The sequence below is a fragment of the Plasmodium brasilianum genome, chromosome 13 (genome assembly GCF_023973825.1).
Source record: "Plasmodium brasilianum strain Bolivian I chromosome 13, whole genome shotgun sequence".
NCBI lineage: Eukaryota > Apicomplexa > Aconoidasida > Haemosporida > Plasmodiidae > Plasmodium > Plasmodium brasilianum.
The window spans coordinates 2,115,967-2,132,525 of NC_090126.1; the positions used below are offsets into that span (position 1 = coordinate 2,115,967).

Below are 16,559 nucleotides of genomic sequence, written 5' to 3' on the forward strand. Positions count from 1 at the left end.
CATTTTACACTATATTTTATGATATATTTTACGTCATATTGTACACAATATATTTCAAGCTACATTTCACATTATAATTCTTTTAGAGTGTATGGTTTTATATATTAACTTTTACACACATTTAATATACTAAGAAATTATTTTTTTTTGCATTTGTAAATTATATTTTATTCATCGAATATTGTTACTTTTTCCTAATTTATATATAAATGTATTGAAAAGTTAAAAAAAAAAAAAAAAAAAACAGTTCCACACAAAATGTGAAAATTGTACATTTTTTCTGGTTTTCTTTATTTTTCTCTTCATTTCACTTCCGCAAAAGTTGTATATATATTTCACGTATACGGAAAAAAGTATATTTACATAGAAATACATTATTCATATATATATATATATATAAAGAAACACATTTTATTAGGACAAACTAAATGTTGATAAGGAACTAATTGTAAATTTATTTATAATCTATCTACATATATATACATTTTCGCGTGAGCGAATGTACACCTGCATACACCCAATAATTTTGGAGAATAATATATCATATTTTAATTCTTAACTTTATGTTTTCTGTTCAAAAAAAGGGAAATGTTTGGACATCTGGTTTCGAAGGGAATAAAAATAAAAACAAAAATATTTTGTACATACTGCTCTTTGTGTACTTTTCAATATTTTCAAAATAAATTTTTAGTTAACTCTCACCTGAGTATTCTTTTTCTTTTAATACATATTTTTACTTATAATTTAGGAAATAATTTTTCATATAATAATTAAAATAAGAATAGTCAAGCAAATCCCAAAAGTTATAAACCATTTTCTACTTTTATGGTAAATAATGCCGTCTGTTGGGCTGAAAAATTGTTAAACAGTAACTGTACCTTATATATATTCTTGCGCATACATACGTGCACATACATATATATGTATATGCTGTTTGCAATTTAACATGTGAGGTTATGTATATGCTGCGTGTACAAATTACATTGTATTTTCTGAAAAAAACAGCTTATTTTTATCTTAAAATTTAAAAATATTTTTCTTATTATTTTCACAAATAGCGCATGCTAAATAACTTAAAATGTTTTAAGAGTAACTTAAAAAAATATAACGTTTGGGTACTTAAATTAATATACAAAGAATATACTTATAACATATAATACATATGTAACGAACAGATTAAAAATACAGATATGCATGCAAAATACGATATATATTCACAATTATAAATGTGCTTATATAACCTACGTGCTTATATGCTTATATACTTACGTGCTTATATGATTATATGCTTACATGCTTATACGCTTATATGCTTACATGCTTATACTATATTTATACTTATATACATATATACTAATACGTTAAGCATACATAAATGTGAATATATTGCATACACATATTAAATAATGTAATGCTTTGTTAATAACACATTTGTAACACTTAAAAAAAATATACTGTTTTAAGATGTAATTGAAAATTGAGCTTGGTTTGTCAAAAAAAATATAAAAAAAAAGAAAATTTATTATAAAAAAATATAATATAATGAAATAAACACAATATTGCATAACATATAATAAATGTATATAGATTCTTACAATGAAACAAAGAAAATATTAACATACAGGGTATGTAAAGATATGTAATAAGGGAAATGGAATTAAGTAATGGCATCAAAATTATGTACGAATATTATACATACATATAAATACATATATTTGTACATAAATATTTGTATTAATATTAGTACACTATTTTAAATTTTATGTCATATTTTAGATTTTTATGTAAATGGATAATACAGTCAATTCTTCATTTAACTTTTTTAATTGTAAATTTATACACAATTCTTTTTTTTTAATAATATTACTATTTTTTTTCATTACTTTATCATTTTTTCAACTTTTTTTTTTCATTGCTTCTTCATTATTTCTTCATTACTTCTTCGCCATTTCTTCACTAATGCTTCGTTTTTCGTTCATTTTTCCCCTATTTTTTCTTATTCTTCCTTATTGTCCCTTATGTTTCAGTAAAGAACAAGTCGTATTTATCATTTAAGTAAAAAGCACTATGTAACAAAAAAAAATATATATATATGTATGATTATTCATTTTGCATTAAATGCATTTTTTTTGAAGTATACATCGAAAAACATAAATAAGAATTATTTGTTATGAGATACTAAAGAGAAAAAAAAAAAAAAAAAAAGGACAAAAGGGCAAAAAGTAAAAAGGACTCAAGCTGCCAACATTTTTTTTTTTTTTACCCATATTTTTTCTCTACAGCAGATAGTAAATATGTGCATAGTATATTTGGTTTTTGTGATTTTTTTTTTGGTGAATAATGTATCATGTATAAATTTACAAATTGGAAGTCAAAAATATACGTTGAGTTCAAATAAAATTAAAAAAGACCTTCTAGATTTTTACAACACTTTAAATGTTTTAAAGTCCGATAAATATTTAAAAGAAAACATTAAAAAAATTAATTTGTACACAAAATTTCGGAAAAGATTATACAAAAATAGATTAAGTGTTTATGCAAATATTAGCATTAAAGAAAAAGGAGAAGATGTACCTGTTAAAGTAGTAGAAGAAAAAGAAAATAAAGAGGGAGAGGAAGAGAAAAATAGGAACGTTCTACATCAAGAAATTTTTACGAATTTTTTAAAATTTAATAAAAATAATTTTTTTTGTGTTGATGAGTTAGGGTTAGATATTAATATTCCGGTGTTAAAAAATAGTAATTTAGGTGCAAGTGTAGTATATCAGCTTCCGAAAATGGTGTATGTAAATGCGTATGCAAATGCTTACAATACAATTATTAAAGGGGAGTTCAATACAGTAGATTTAATAAAAAGAATAAGTTTTTTTCAATTTTTTGAAAATTTTTATGTTAATGCAAATTATGATTTTAAAAATCAAAAAGCTCTTGTAAATTTAGAAAGCAAATTATATGAATATTACAATAAATATGGTGATAACATTAGTTTCAACAACAAAGTAATAATTGAAAGGAACAATACTAACGATTACAATGGATCGGTTTGTCTGTCCCTGAAATATAACAATAACATTTTTACTCCCATTTTTAATTTTAAAGACAAGTAAGAATTTGCATATGCAAATGTGTATTTGTATATCTGCATATGTATATGGATATATATGTATATATTTATGTGTATATTTTCATGTGTATATTTTTATGTGTATATTTGGATATGTATAGTTTTATGCATATTTTTGCATGTATATATTTTTATGTGTGTATGTTAATATTCTCTTTTTGTGATTTCATGAATACCCTCTTCCTCGTTTTATTTATTTTTTTTTTTTTGCACCTCAGGTCTTATGAGTATATATATGATAACTTGAGCGCAAACAGGAAGTTTAGCGTAAAAATAGATAAAGACAGAAATGTTCATTTTAATTACTTATCATTCGACAAAGTTAATGAATCAAATAAATATTTTTTATTCTTTAATTTTGTATTCTCAAACCCAATGCAGTCAATAATAACGCTAAAGCGTGAATTTATTTTTTAATGTTTTATTAACCCAATATGTGTTACAGTGTTGTACACAATACCTTATAATTTGAATTATATTCATGTATGTATCACATAATTAAAGCATTGTTCACATGAACGGAAATAGCAAAACAGCATTTGCTTATGTACATGCATTCAAACATGCATATATGTATTCAGTAAAAGACCTTAACCTGGCATAAAAGAGCATTAAAAATATATTAGAAACCTGTATTTTTACTTTCATATTTGACAGAACTTTTTCATGTTTATTATTTTTTTTAATGACATAATGTTTATATCTGCTCATATGCGTAAATTATATTGTTATGTTGTTAATTATTTTATATTATTTATTTTTTTTTAAATATATAATCTAATGAATTAAAAAGTATTATAATTTATATGTTTATTATTTTTGTCTTATATATCTTTGCGTGAAATGTATTGGTGTGAAAATAAAAAAAAAGAAAAAAGATTTTACAAACATATTCATTTAAAATGTTTATTTTTTGCAGTTTTTACCTTATTTTTCTATGTGCATGTTGTTCCAATTTTCCTATTTCATGAGTAAACATATATTACAAAATTATAGGGAAAAAAGAGAATAGAATGAAGCAAATTTTTTATAATAATTATGAATTATTCTTTTTAATTTCTACATTTCGTTTTTTAGTTTTTATGAATTTATAATTTTAGCTTATGTTTTCGGTGACATTTACGCTTATATTTGCTTTTTGCTGTATTAGTACATATTAACAACACATATATGTATATACATATATATATATATGTATATCTATGATACCTTTTGAAGGATTTTTTCACGAAGGCATTTTATAATTAATACATGGGGTATACATATAACTTATGTATTTTATTATTTTTATTATTATTATTTTTTTATTTAATTTTTTTTTTTTTTTTTTTGAATATATTTTCACTGATTTTCACAAATGTGTCCATTTGTGATATTTTTTCATGGATTTAATTATTTCACAAAAAAGAAAAAAATTTAAATCGTTCTTTAATTTAAAAATTTAAATCAGCACATAATCTTATGCACTAGTGTTTTATATTTTTAACAAATACTCAGAATGTTCCATAAAAATATGTATAAATGTATACACACACATACGTATACACGTATGTATATATATTTATATAAATTACTCCTTTCAGGATACTAAATATTTAGAGAATTTAATAAAATTTTTATAAAAATCATTAGATGTACATTAAAAATTAAGTAAAAAAAATTTAAACAAAATATGAAATTATATATGGACAGTAAATAAGTAAATATATACATACATATATATATATATATAACACATTTATATGCACAAATATTTCACTATATGAAAAGTTCATATTTTTTCTTTTTCATTTTTTTAAATTGGCTCTTGCAGCTCCAAGGGTTTTCCCTTATTAATTTGGCCCCATCCAATTAGACGCCAATGCTTGTCCACTCTTCTACTTAATGCTATTTTATCTCCAATTTTTGTGCATACAGGTCCCGTTAATTCCAATTTGGCTAGCTCACTTTTGATACCTGTGACTCTACATCCAATAGATGTCGATCCAATATTGATCATTAAAAATTCTCCATTTTTTAATTTAGCAACTTTGGTATTTTTTTCCCCATCTTGAGATTTCACACCTAATAATCTTCTCAATAAATAATAAGAAATTTCAATTTCTGCAAAACAGTCTGGTAATTTATTTAAATGACCAATTACCTGACCAACTAATCGATCCGCTCTTGTCAAAATTGGGTCAATTCGTGTGCCAACACCTATTAAACCACCAGGTACAGCATATTTTAAATTATTATTTTCTGCAAACATAGACAGTATTTGTGAAATGATAGGTCTACAAGTAATTTCTCCTTTTTCATCTTTTGATATAATACCAGGTCGTATTTCAATTTTATCACCTACTTTTAAAACACCATGTAAAATACTACCACCTGCTACTCCTCCTTGTAATGTTTCAATATCTTCTCCAGGTTTATTAACATCAAAAGATCTAATAACAATCATATGAGGGGACGATATAAAATCTCTTTTCGGTATGCTTATTTGTGTAACTATGTATTCACATACTACATCGATATTATATTTTAAAACTGCACTGATAGGAATAATAGGTGCCCTATCAGCAGCAGTACCTGAAACAAAATTTCTTATTTCTTTCTGTTGTTTTAATGCTTGTTCTTCTTTAATTAATTCTACTTTATTTTGTAAAATTAAAATATGTTTTAATCTCATAATTTCAACAGCAGCTAAATGTTCTGATGTTTGTGGCTGTGGGCAAGATTCATTACCAGCAACAAGTAAAAGAGCTGCATCCATAACTGCAGCACCATTTAACATAGTAGCCATTAAAATATCATGGCCTGGACAATCGACAAAAGAAACATGCCTTAATAGTTTCATTTTATGTTTACAGTTTTCTCGTGGACACATAGGATCGTCTTCTTTACTACTTTCATAAGATTTATAACATTCAGGTGGTTCACATTCTGGGTTTGTGCATTTATATATTTTAGCATTTGCATAACCTAATTTTATCGTAATATTTCTTTCTTTTTCATGTTTAAACCTAACAGTATGTACGCCAGAAATAGCATGCACTAAGGTTGATTTTCCATGAGCCACATGTCCAATTGTGCCTAAATTTATTGTAGCTTGTCTGCTTATTACATCTTCACTTAATGGTGTTAATTTAGTTACATCTAACGTTTCTAAATTTTGCTCAGCCAATTTATCCTTCTCACTAACATTCATTTTATTGAATATGCAATAATGGAAAAAAGGGAAATCAATAAAAAAAAAAAAACATACACAGCAAATGTGGGATAAGGGATACTTAAATCGGATCTAGATTTAAAAATTTACACAAATAAATGCTTATAATATAAATTCCTAAGTAGGTTAAACAGAAAACTTAAATACAGTTATAATTGGAACTCCTCAAAATTAATTTAACTCTATATATATGTCTTGTGTTTTCTCAATTCGTATATACGTATATACATATATAGAAATATGTATGTACATAAAAATATTCCTTCTACTTTCTATGTGTATACATATATATGCTATACATGTACTACATCTAAATATTCTTATGTGTTATTGCGCTAGTGTTCAGAAGAACTGACGAAGATTTGTAATATACACATATATATTTAAGTATATACATATGTATGCATATAGATGTATATATGTATATATGATAACATTCTATATATTTATAATACGTGCTATTCATTACATAAATTATCTCAAACAATATATTTTTATGTAATCGAAATATCTGATATATTACAAAAATAACATGTAGTTAATTTATGGTACATATTTTCCCTATTATAAAATATTAATTTTTTTTTGTACATTTATAAAACACTTTTAACTTCTTAAAATTTATTTTCTTCTTCCCCACCTTTTTACTTTTTGAAAATATTTATTTAGGTTAATATTTTTTGGTAAAAATTTCTTCGCTCTATTCTAATCAGGTGTACAGATAATTCACAAGGGTCAAACACGTATAAAATTAAAGTATATATACATAATACATATAAATACGTGTATAAATAAATAAGTGTATAAATAAATACGTATATAAATAAATACGTATATAAATAAATACTTATATAAATAAATAGGTATATATATATATATATATATATATATATATATATATATATATATAATATGTAAAATTATGTTTGTTCGTTCTTTTATAACCGTGACTCTTTCTCATTAAACTTTAACTTTTTCTACGCCCTTCTTCGCTATATTTCACAGGATAATAAACTTCATATGTTGTTATTTACGCTGCTTCGGTATTTACGTTATTTGATTTTATATTTTGTGAAATTTAATCTTTTGTATTGTGTTAAGCTGTATTACGTATATATATATATATATGCATACATATTTACTTAAATATATATTTATTTATTTAAATACCTAATCCACAAATCACGCTTTTCTTTGATTTATAAATTTTTCCAAAAATTTAATTCTTTTATTTGCTAATTTTTATTTTCATATTAAACGTATGTATAAATTCGCATACAAATATTGTATATATGTATACATAAAAAGAAATTTTATTCTCATATCTGTAATGCTTATGTATGTGTTAACATCTTTTTTTTTTTTTATATATTTTAATTTTTTTTTTTTTAGTTTTTCTTATTTTTTAGTTCATTATACCATATTTATTAATTATTTTTTTAAATTTAAATCTTTTTTTTACATCATCTTGTGCTTGTATATGTTTATATATATATATATATATATATATATATATTTTTTGGTAATAATTTTTTTTTTTTAACTTTTTTAAGGTTACTATTCTGGGAATAATATAATTTACCGTTGCAAAAAATTTTAAACAGAGGTGGTTGATGTGGTATTTATTAATGCACACAATACATAGTACGTAAATATTTAGCTAATACAGGCTATATATGTGAAAAAACAAATAAAAAAAAAGTTCAGAGGATATGTTGAAGAACTAACACTTAAAATAAGAGTAAACGTTTTACCCCCCAAAATAATGGCAATCTTAATTACCTCTTTATAACTTTTAAAAATTTATTTTTTATTTTTTTTAATTTTTGTATTTAAAAGATTATTTCATTAAATAGATAACTTCATAATAATGCAACAGCGTGTTCAAGAATGTTTTTATATGTGTAACCACAAATGTGATAAGAGTTACCAAAGGGAGGAGCATTATTTCTAAACGTATTTAAGAAGCAACGATAATAATTACCCGCGAAGCTACGTTTGTGTACATATATATATATATATATATATATATATATACATAAATACATACATACATAATAAATACATAGTGCATACATACATATATTTATGTGTATATGTAGGAATGCATATATAATGCAGAAACATATTTGCTCAAGAAAGATAGTAAATCAATATTTAGTTTGTGTTTTAAACGAATATTTTATACAGAACAATCTTTTCAACGTTTCTGTGCTCATGTTATAGAGCAAATTTTATATAACGGTGATATGCAAATAGTTGGCGTATTTATATTATTATGCACTTATGTATATATTTATATATATAAGCATTACATATATGCCCCTCTGTTAAAAAGAGTTTACATAAAATCTGAGATACAGCAAAAGCACTTTAAACATTTTTTATTAAAAGTATAAGAAATTCAAAGATTTTTTCGGCAAAACGTACGTTTAAAAAAAGTGTTATGAGGATTTACTATTATGTTTGATTAAAAAAAAAGTGTTATGAGGATTTACTATTATGTTTGATTAAAAAGAAAGTGATATGAGGATTTATTATTATGTTTGATAGAGTTTTTACGTAACATATATTATCTTCTGTATTGTTCTTTTTATTTAATTATATATCCATATTTTTTTTTATTTTTTGAACGTTTAGTATTATTTTACATAAATAGCAACAGAAAAATATATGTTTTATTAATGCAAGTTGTCTTATGCTGCAGAGGGGAAAATAGGAGAACGTAAGGCATATCGGCGTATAACCATTCATTTTAAAATAATCCTATGCCCATATATATATACACATGAACGTACATATACATGTATGTATAGTTGAGGGCATTTATTACTTTAATGATACCTATACAAGCAACAATAACATAGGGATCACTTTGTCTGAAATTTCCCCTACAGATTTAAGGTACTATATTGCCACGAGGATATTCTTTTTTTTAGTTCTGCTATATATATAAGTAAAGGACATTCTTTCTTCGATTTGAAAAATTATATTAGTGATATATTATACTCTTTAGGACTTCCTCATTTGAGAAAATACATTTTCATCTTTTGTAAACATGAATAGAATAGTAAAATTAAAGAATAACATATGGAAGAATAATTTTTTTAGGGATATATTATTTTCAAATATAAACACAAGAAGAATACCCTTCGTAGATGAAAAATGTGAAAAGAATGGGGAAAAAGTAAAAATAATTTTAACTAATCCGGTTAATACAAACAAAGATGAAAAATGCAAAATGAAAGATTATACTTGCTCCTTATTTTTTAATGATGATTACATCATTATTAGTAATAAAAATATATTTAATAAAAAATTGGATTTTGAAAGAAAGGAAAAACAAATTTTACGTTTCTGGAATAGAAGCCCTGGTGCAAGATATCCTAAAAAAGTATGTTTTACTCTTATTATTATATATATAATCATGTTTTTTTCCATGTAATTTTCTTTTTTTTTATAATTTTTTTTTTAATATTTTTACTATTTTTCATTTTTCAGGCAAATAATGGAGCACGCCCAGACTGTCGCTCTGTTAGAAAAATTAGGAAACGTTTCAAAACTGGGAAGTAAAATAGGCATATAAGGAACAATTACCTTAATTTGAAATATAACACCTTAAAAAAATTGTATGATTTTTGTAAAACATGATATCTGGCTTAAAAATAAAAATTAATTTGTGTTATATTTAAAAATAATTCTTTATTCTGCTTTATTTTTTTTTAAGAATTTCGTGTGAGTATTTGCTTTAATCATTTGTTCTTCTTTTTAATATAAATTTCTGAAACTGAGAAAAGGGCATAAAATATTGGAGGAATGCTAATTATCCATGGGTTTTTAAAAAAAATTTCGTTAGTCTTCACCTATTTGTTAACACTATAGCGTTATTTATCTTAACTTTACCTTCACCCTATCAAAATATAGCATTAACTTGTAACAGTTTCAAATGACAAACGTTTTAATATAGCTATACTGGTAAAAGACCTCGACTGGAGGTTTTTTTTTTTTTTTTCTCCCATTGCTAGCATTTCAGTAAAATTATACAAGTACATATATATAATGCCTCGATAAGGGTGAAAAAAAAAGGTCAAGCTTATATACCATTTTAAGCCAAAAAGGGAAAAAATGCTAGTAGGCATATAAGTTAAAAAGAACCTCTCTTTTTTTTAAAAAAAAAAAAAAAAGGTGTATTTTTATAATACAAATAACTGCTTCAGAGGGAAAGAACAATTCATAGCTCAATTAAGCACCTTTTATAATATTAAATTAAAATATATCAGACGAAGCTCGCAATTATGTAGCATATTTATGTGCATCATTTGATCTCTCTAGAAACAATATTACCTCATACAAAATCGAGATAAAGATCTTTAAAAATAGGTATAATCTACGAACGAGGAACAGTTGAGCATTTCAAATTACTTATTACGGATGCTTATTATTTACGTTTTTATGAAAGAGTTATATATTGCAAATGATACCGTCTGTCTCTAGTTTAGCATATATATACGTGCACTGGTATGTCACACATGTGTATATACCTATGTACATATATACCGATGCGTAAAGTGCGGGAACGCAACGTAAATTTAAAAAAGTTAAAAAACTAAAAAATAAGTAAATAAAAAAATAAGGAAAAAATAAACACAAGAAAAAAACAAGAAAAAAACAAGAAAAAAAACAATAAAAAAAACAAGAAAAAAAACATGAAAAAAAACAAGAAAAAAAACAAGAAAAAAAACAATAAAAAAAACAAGAAAAAAAACAAGAAAAAAAACAAGAAAAAAATCGTGCGTATAAAATTGAAAAAATTAAAGCGGAAACACAAAAAATACAGAAAAGTAATTTTTATTCAGTATAAAACATTGAATATATAAAAAATGATGTTGTAGATTAACCTTCCCGGTTATATGTTCCTTAGGACGTAAAAACGATATTTAGAAAACAGTTTAAAAAGGCAGTTAAAGGGTAGTAGTCTGTGCAGTTCCTTTGAAGTTAACAGTGAGGGGTGTGCTTTCAAAACGGGGCGGTCATGAGTATATACATATGTCTATAGAAGCATATGCACACCTGTGTGCGTATGTGAGTGCTTCTACCCTCAGAAGGGGTAACTATTTATGTAAAGGAGGCCTAATCCAATCGCTTAAATAACAAGTAGTTCTTTTTGTAATGTGCCTTATAACGGGTCTTTATAATATCAACATAGTCCTTACGCATTTGTATGAATAAATTTTTGATTTCTTGTTTGTATAATTTAATTAACTTGAGTACTAATTTTGAGTTAGTTCCTTTATCTTTGGGTATTTTTATATCCTCGTTTACAATAGAAAATAAATCCAATTTCATTTCAGCTACCATTTTTGACAATTCTTTTTTTTTAAATTCAAAATAATCATTGATAACAGCAGCCATAGGTTCTCTTTCTAACTGAGTAAAAGCAAAAGATTTGACAGTGGGATCATAATCATATTGAACATAATCCTTTTGAGTAATATTTGTTCCTTTTTTTTCTAAAAGTACTTTAAAGTGAACGTCTGTTAAAATACCATTTCTCGGTATTAATTTCATTAAGTTTTTCATTTGTGCATGTATACCTGAAATTATTGTATTATATATGATAACATTCTTAAAACATGAAGAAAAGTACCTAAAATATTCTGCTAAAAAGATAGTAACTGTATACATACTGGTGAATATATTGAAATGAGATAAATATTTATCACATAAATTTCTATAAGCAAAAGAAGTATAATCTTTTTTTATATTATGAATATTATCATAAATGAGATTTAATTTTTGAAAAACTTCATCCGAATTATTTTGAATATTTTTAAAAATTTTGTTAACCAATTTTTTACTTTTAGATGATAAACCGTCTTGTAATAAATATAATTTTGCTTTAACATTTTGAAGTACTACTTTGTAGTCTTGAGACATTTCAAGATCGTCAAATATTAAAGATTCTATATGACAAGTTATAGATTCCGTCATATATTTGGTAAAATTTTCTTCATATGCTGTAGAATCAGAACCTACTAATGGCTGAATATCGCTTTTTTTAAGAAAATTTTCTAATTTTTTAGGATTTAATAAGCAAAAGTTTAAATTCTCTAAATATAAGGTTTCATTTTTTGGTAGTTTATAATCATCTGCTAATGTAACATAATCCAGGTCTGGATGATATTTCACTAAATCTGCTTCTATATCAACAGATTTAATATGATAATTTCCAAAGGTACCAATTACCTTACCAAATTTTGTTTTATTATCTGGTAACTCAAAATCAAGTATGCCCATAGATTTTAAGCATTCATTGTTATGATCTAAAATTTTAGTTGCCATAAAATCTCTGTTTCCATATCCTTGTAATTCGGATATTATAGAATCTGTAGTATCAAATACAAAATTATTATTAGGGCAATTATATAAAACGGTTTGGTTGTATGTCTCATGTTTGTGTGTGATATGAAGAGCTCTCATAACATTTTCACCATCAACTAAAGCTTCGGGTGTATATTTAATTGTAGGCATCTCTTTTTTAACTGGTTTTAATTCCTTTTTTTTAAAAGGATTCAAATTTTTAAAAAATCCTATTAAACTATTTTTAACATTTATATCTGGAAAACTATTTTTTTTTTCCCCTTCTGCTTCAGTATCGTTTTCTTTTTCCTCTTTTGCATTTTCATTTTCTTGTTCTAACAATTTTCTTTCTTCTTCTCTCTTTTCTTCAATTTCCTTTTCTTCTTCGTCTAATTGTTTATTTTCTTCATCTTTGAATTTTATAAATTCATTTTTTAGTACATTTACATCTTGAATCCTTTTGTCCATGGGATGTTGACTAACAAATTCGTAAAGCTCTCTGTCGAAATTATTTTTGGCAGAATCATTAGCCTTAGCAAAAGAGGAATAACTTTCAATATCTTCAAATCCTGTTAAATATCCTTCAGAACCTTTACCCATTTTGCCCATAGAACTATAACCTGATTCATTTGAATGAACTTTTGTACTATCATCTGAATAATTATCTTTATTATGAGTAGACATAAAATTCCATTCACCATGAGAATTATTACTTTTGCCATCCCCAGCAGATCCTCCAATTTTTTGATTATTTCCATCACTACTTGAGTTGCTACCTCTTGCACTATGTGAATCACTAGAATCAGAATTATTTCCAGAAACATCTTTACCAGCTTTAGTTTCTAAATAAGAAATATTTGATCCATTTGATATTCTGTTATTTGAGAAATTATCATTATGTGAATTATTCCATGAATCCACATTATCATTAGTATTAAAATTGTCAGACACTATGGGCCTTTCTAATCTTTTTTCTCCATTGAAATTTAAACTGCTAGAAAAGTTTTGGAACAGCACATGAACAAGTATTACTATGCAGCTCGTGGAAATAAGCATTTTTCTTGGATATAAAAAAATTTGCTATTCGTCTAAAAGAGTTTCCTGCATAAAACACCTATATACATTTACATATGCGTGACGGCATGTGTATTAAAATAAGAACTTATACATATATATGAGTACTAGCACACGTGTGTATGCAAAATTTTAAAAATATTATATTATGAAAAGTCTAAAAACAAAAATTAATCATAACCCATGTGGCTTTGTGACAAATGCGAAGGAGTAGACAGGTAAATCGTGAAAGATAAAAAGAGGTGAAGAGAAACGAAATAAGTCAAAATATGACAAAATAAGGCGAAATGAAACAAAATATTGCAAAATGAAACAAAATATTGCAAAATGTAACAAAATATTGCAAAATGAAACAAAATATTGCAAAATGTAACAAAATATAGCAAAATGGAACAAAATATAAAAAAATGCAACAAAATATAAAAAAATGCAACAAAATAAATTAAAGGACGGATACTACGTTCGAACAAAAATAAAATGGCAACCAAAATTTAGCAAATCTCATTTATAGTTTTACACTAAAAAATATACATATATAAAACTGATATGTATGTACATATATATATATATATATATATATGTACATCTGTTTTTAAAAATTGTAACTTTTCAAGTGTTGCGAATATCCACTTAATTGAGTTTCGCACAAATTATTTACACAAATAAATTATTAACACAATTTACCGTAAATTTTATTTTATTTTTTTAAACTCATACATACACGTATTTATGTCCTTACACACTTGGTAGTAATACCTTCCATCTTTTCGCTTGTAAATCTACGGTATAATTGGTATGACATCGCGTTTCTGCTTTATAGTGCATACTTTAAAAATTGGTGTTACTTTTTTTTTTTTTTTTTTCTCACTGTTTAGAGTTTACATAGAAAAAATTTTTATTCATTACTTTTATAATGCACCACATACAGAGAAACTTAAGTGATTAATTCCTCTTTTTTATGGAAGAGATAACAGCAAAATTTGTTTAAAATATATTTTTTTCTTGACACAAATAGCAATACTGTGAAATGCAATGAAGCGTCATAAATATATGCGAAAAGTTGTGAATATAGTACATACTATAACAATTTTTTTATTATTTTATTTTTATTTTTTTTACTTTCGATAGTCTATATTTCTATGCCATAAAGTGCATGAATCTTTAGAAAAAAAAGTTTTCCTTCTTTGCTTTACTCATTTATGCATAAATTCATAAAATAACTTATCTATTTTCGTATTTAAAATATAAAAACGTAAATTTCTTAGGTTTTAAAATTTTACCAATTTTTTTTATTCTCCTCTGAGAAGGGAAAATTGGAAGAGTACCAGAAAAATGACATGCATGTACATGTGAGTATACATATATATACACGTATGTATGTGAACAAATAAACAATCAAATGTACACATATACTTGTTTATATATATGTACATTTATATATATATACGTACGTACATACTTACGTATGCATGTGAAATATGTTGCTCCTGAAAAAAAGGAAACCAATTTTATTAATGGATGAAAGGATTTTGCGAAATATTTATTGAGTTTTAATATGTGGAACAGACAATATAAGCCATATGCGGGTGACTACACTATATTTTGTACTTGACTATATTAACATGTACCTTTGTCGCCAAAGTAATTTTAGAGAACATTACGGTTTGTAAGCATTCAGACTGTTAGAAAAAGCGTTATTTTGGAAAAAAAAGGGAAAAAAATTTTTTTACATCTATAAAAATTTATTTTTTTCAAAAGTAAAAATTATTATTTTATGCAATATGTTCCAACATATTAAATATTTTTCATAAAGTTAATATTTTTATTTTTATTGCAAAATTAATGTTGTAGTATAAGATATATATACATTTTTTAAAATGCATGACTTATCAATATCTTGAACTATTTATTGTGCCATCAGAACACTGTGTAATTATTTTATGTGTAGATGCGTACGTTAGCATTTTATAAAAATAAAATTGATTATTCCATATTTTCCAAAATAAATTGAGTTTAATTTTTATTAACAATAAAATGAAAAAACCCAAAACTTGGAGGAAAATTGTGTTTTTAAAAAAAACAGCGGATAAAAAGGAGTATATGTAATATCATCATCATATATTTTTATAATTTTCTCATTTTGGTGAACAATACAAAAATATAAGCACCCATAATTGTAAACTCAAGAATGCAAATATTTTTATATATATACTGCATTTATTCCATAATTAATGTCGTTTTATTTTTTCTATATTTAAAAAGGAACTCATAATAATAGTTGCACATATTTCATTGTGCTGCCAAATGGGAAACTTAGTTGTACTAAGGCTAATTGTGATTTCCAAAAAAGTATATGTATTTTCTACTTTCATAGTATTTGCGTATGTATTTGTATATTTACATGTACAATTCACGCAAAGTTAGTAACATCATAATAACTCTCATATTTCATTCAAGAAGAAATAAAAAAGTTTAAATTAAATATATAAAAAATTTGCTGAGTATGTATACATTATGGTATTTCATTAAGTTCGCTAAAAGTGTTAGCTCCATATATTCACGTGAAGACGGTAATATATACAGATGAACTCATATATGTATACATATATATGTACACCTATATATGTACACATGTATATATATATATATATATATATATATATATATTTTTTGATACAAGCATGCAAACACATCAGGGTAATTTATAAATTTTCCTTTACTGTGAAAAACCTTATTTTATATATGTAACTGTTGCTCACATTAATATGTATTTTAAGAGGATACTTA

The 16,559-nt window shown here is 24.6% G+C and overlaps 4 protein-coding genes across 4 annotated transcripts; 2 read left to right on the forward strand and 2 right to left on the reverse strand.

Annotated features, from left to right (window-relative positions):
- Positions 1-1,577: 1,577 nt before the first annotated feature.
- On the forward strand, positions 1,578-3,541 carry MKS88_005111 (uncharacterized protein; the record flags this gene model as incomplete). Its single annotated transcript, XM_067218344.1, has 3 exons — positions 1,578-1,625; positions 2,283-3,103; positions 3,343-3,541. The coding sequence occupies 3 exons, from the start codon at positions 1,578-1,580 to the stop codon at positions 3,539-3,541; spliced, it is 1,068 nt and encodes a 355-aa protein (XP_067071486.1).
- Positions 3,542-4,919: 1,378 nt separating this feature from the next.
- Positions 4,920-6,317, reverse strand: MKS88_005112 (eukaryotic translation initiation factor 2 subunit gamma; the record flags this gene model as incomplete). The annotated part of the gene is made up of 1 exon (XM_067218345.1): positions 4,920-6,317. One exon carries the CDS (start codon positions 6,315-6,317, stop codon positions 4,920-4,922), a length of 1,398 nt encoding a protein of 465 aa, XP_067071487.1.
- A 3,079-nt stretch (positions 6,318-9,396) lies between these two features.
- MKS88_005113 (uncharacterized protein) lies at positions 9,397-9,911 on the forward strand (the record flags this gene model as incomplete). Its single annotated transcript, XM_067218346.1, has 2 exons — positions 9,397-9,732; positions 9,840-9,911. 2 exons carry the CDS (start codon positions 9,397-9,399, stop codon positions 9,909-9,911), a joined length of 408 nt encoding a protein of 135 aa, XP_067071488.1.
- A 1,557-nt stretch (positions 9,912-11,468) lies between these two features.
- Positions 11,469-13,754, reverse strand: MKS88_005114 (rhoptry-associated protein 1; the record flags this gene model as incomplete). Its single annotated transcript, XM_067218347.1, has 1 exon — positions 11,469-13,754. One exon carries the CDS (start codon positions 13,752-13,754, stop codon positions 11,469-11,471), a length of 2,286 nt encoding a protein of 761 aa, XP_067071489.1.
- Positions 13,755-16,559: the final 2,805 nt, after the last annotated feature.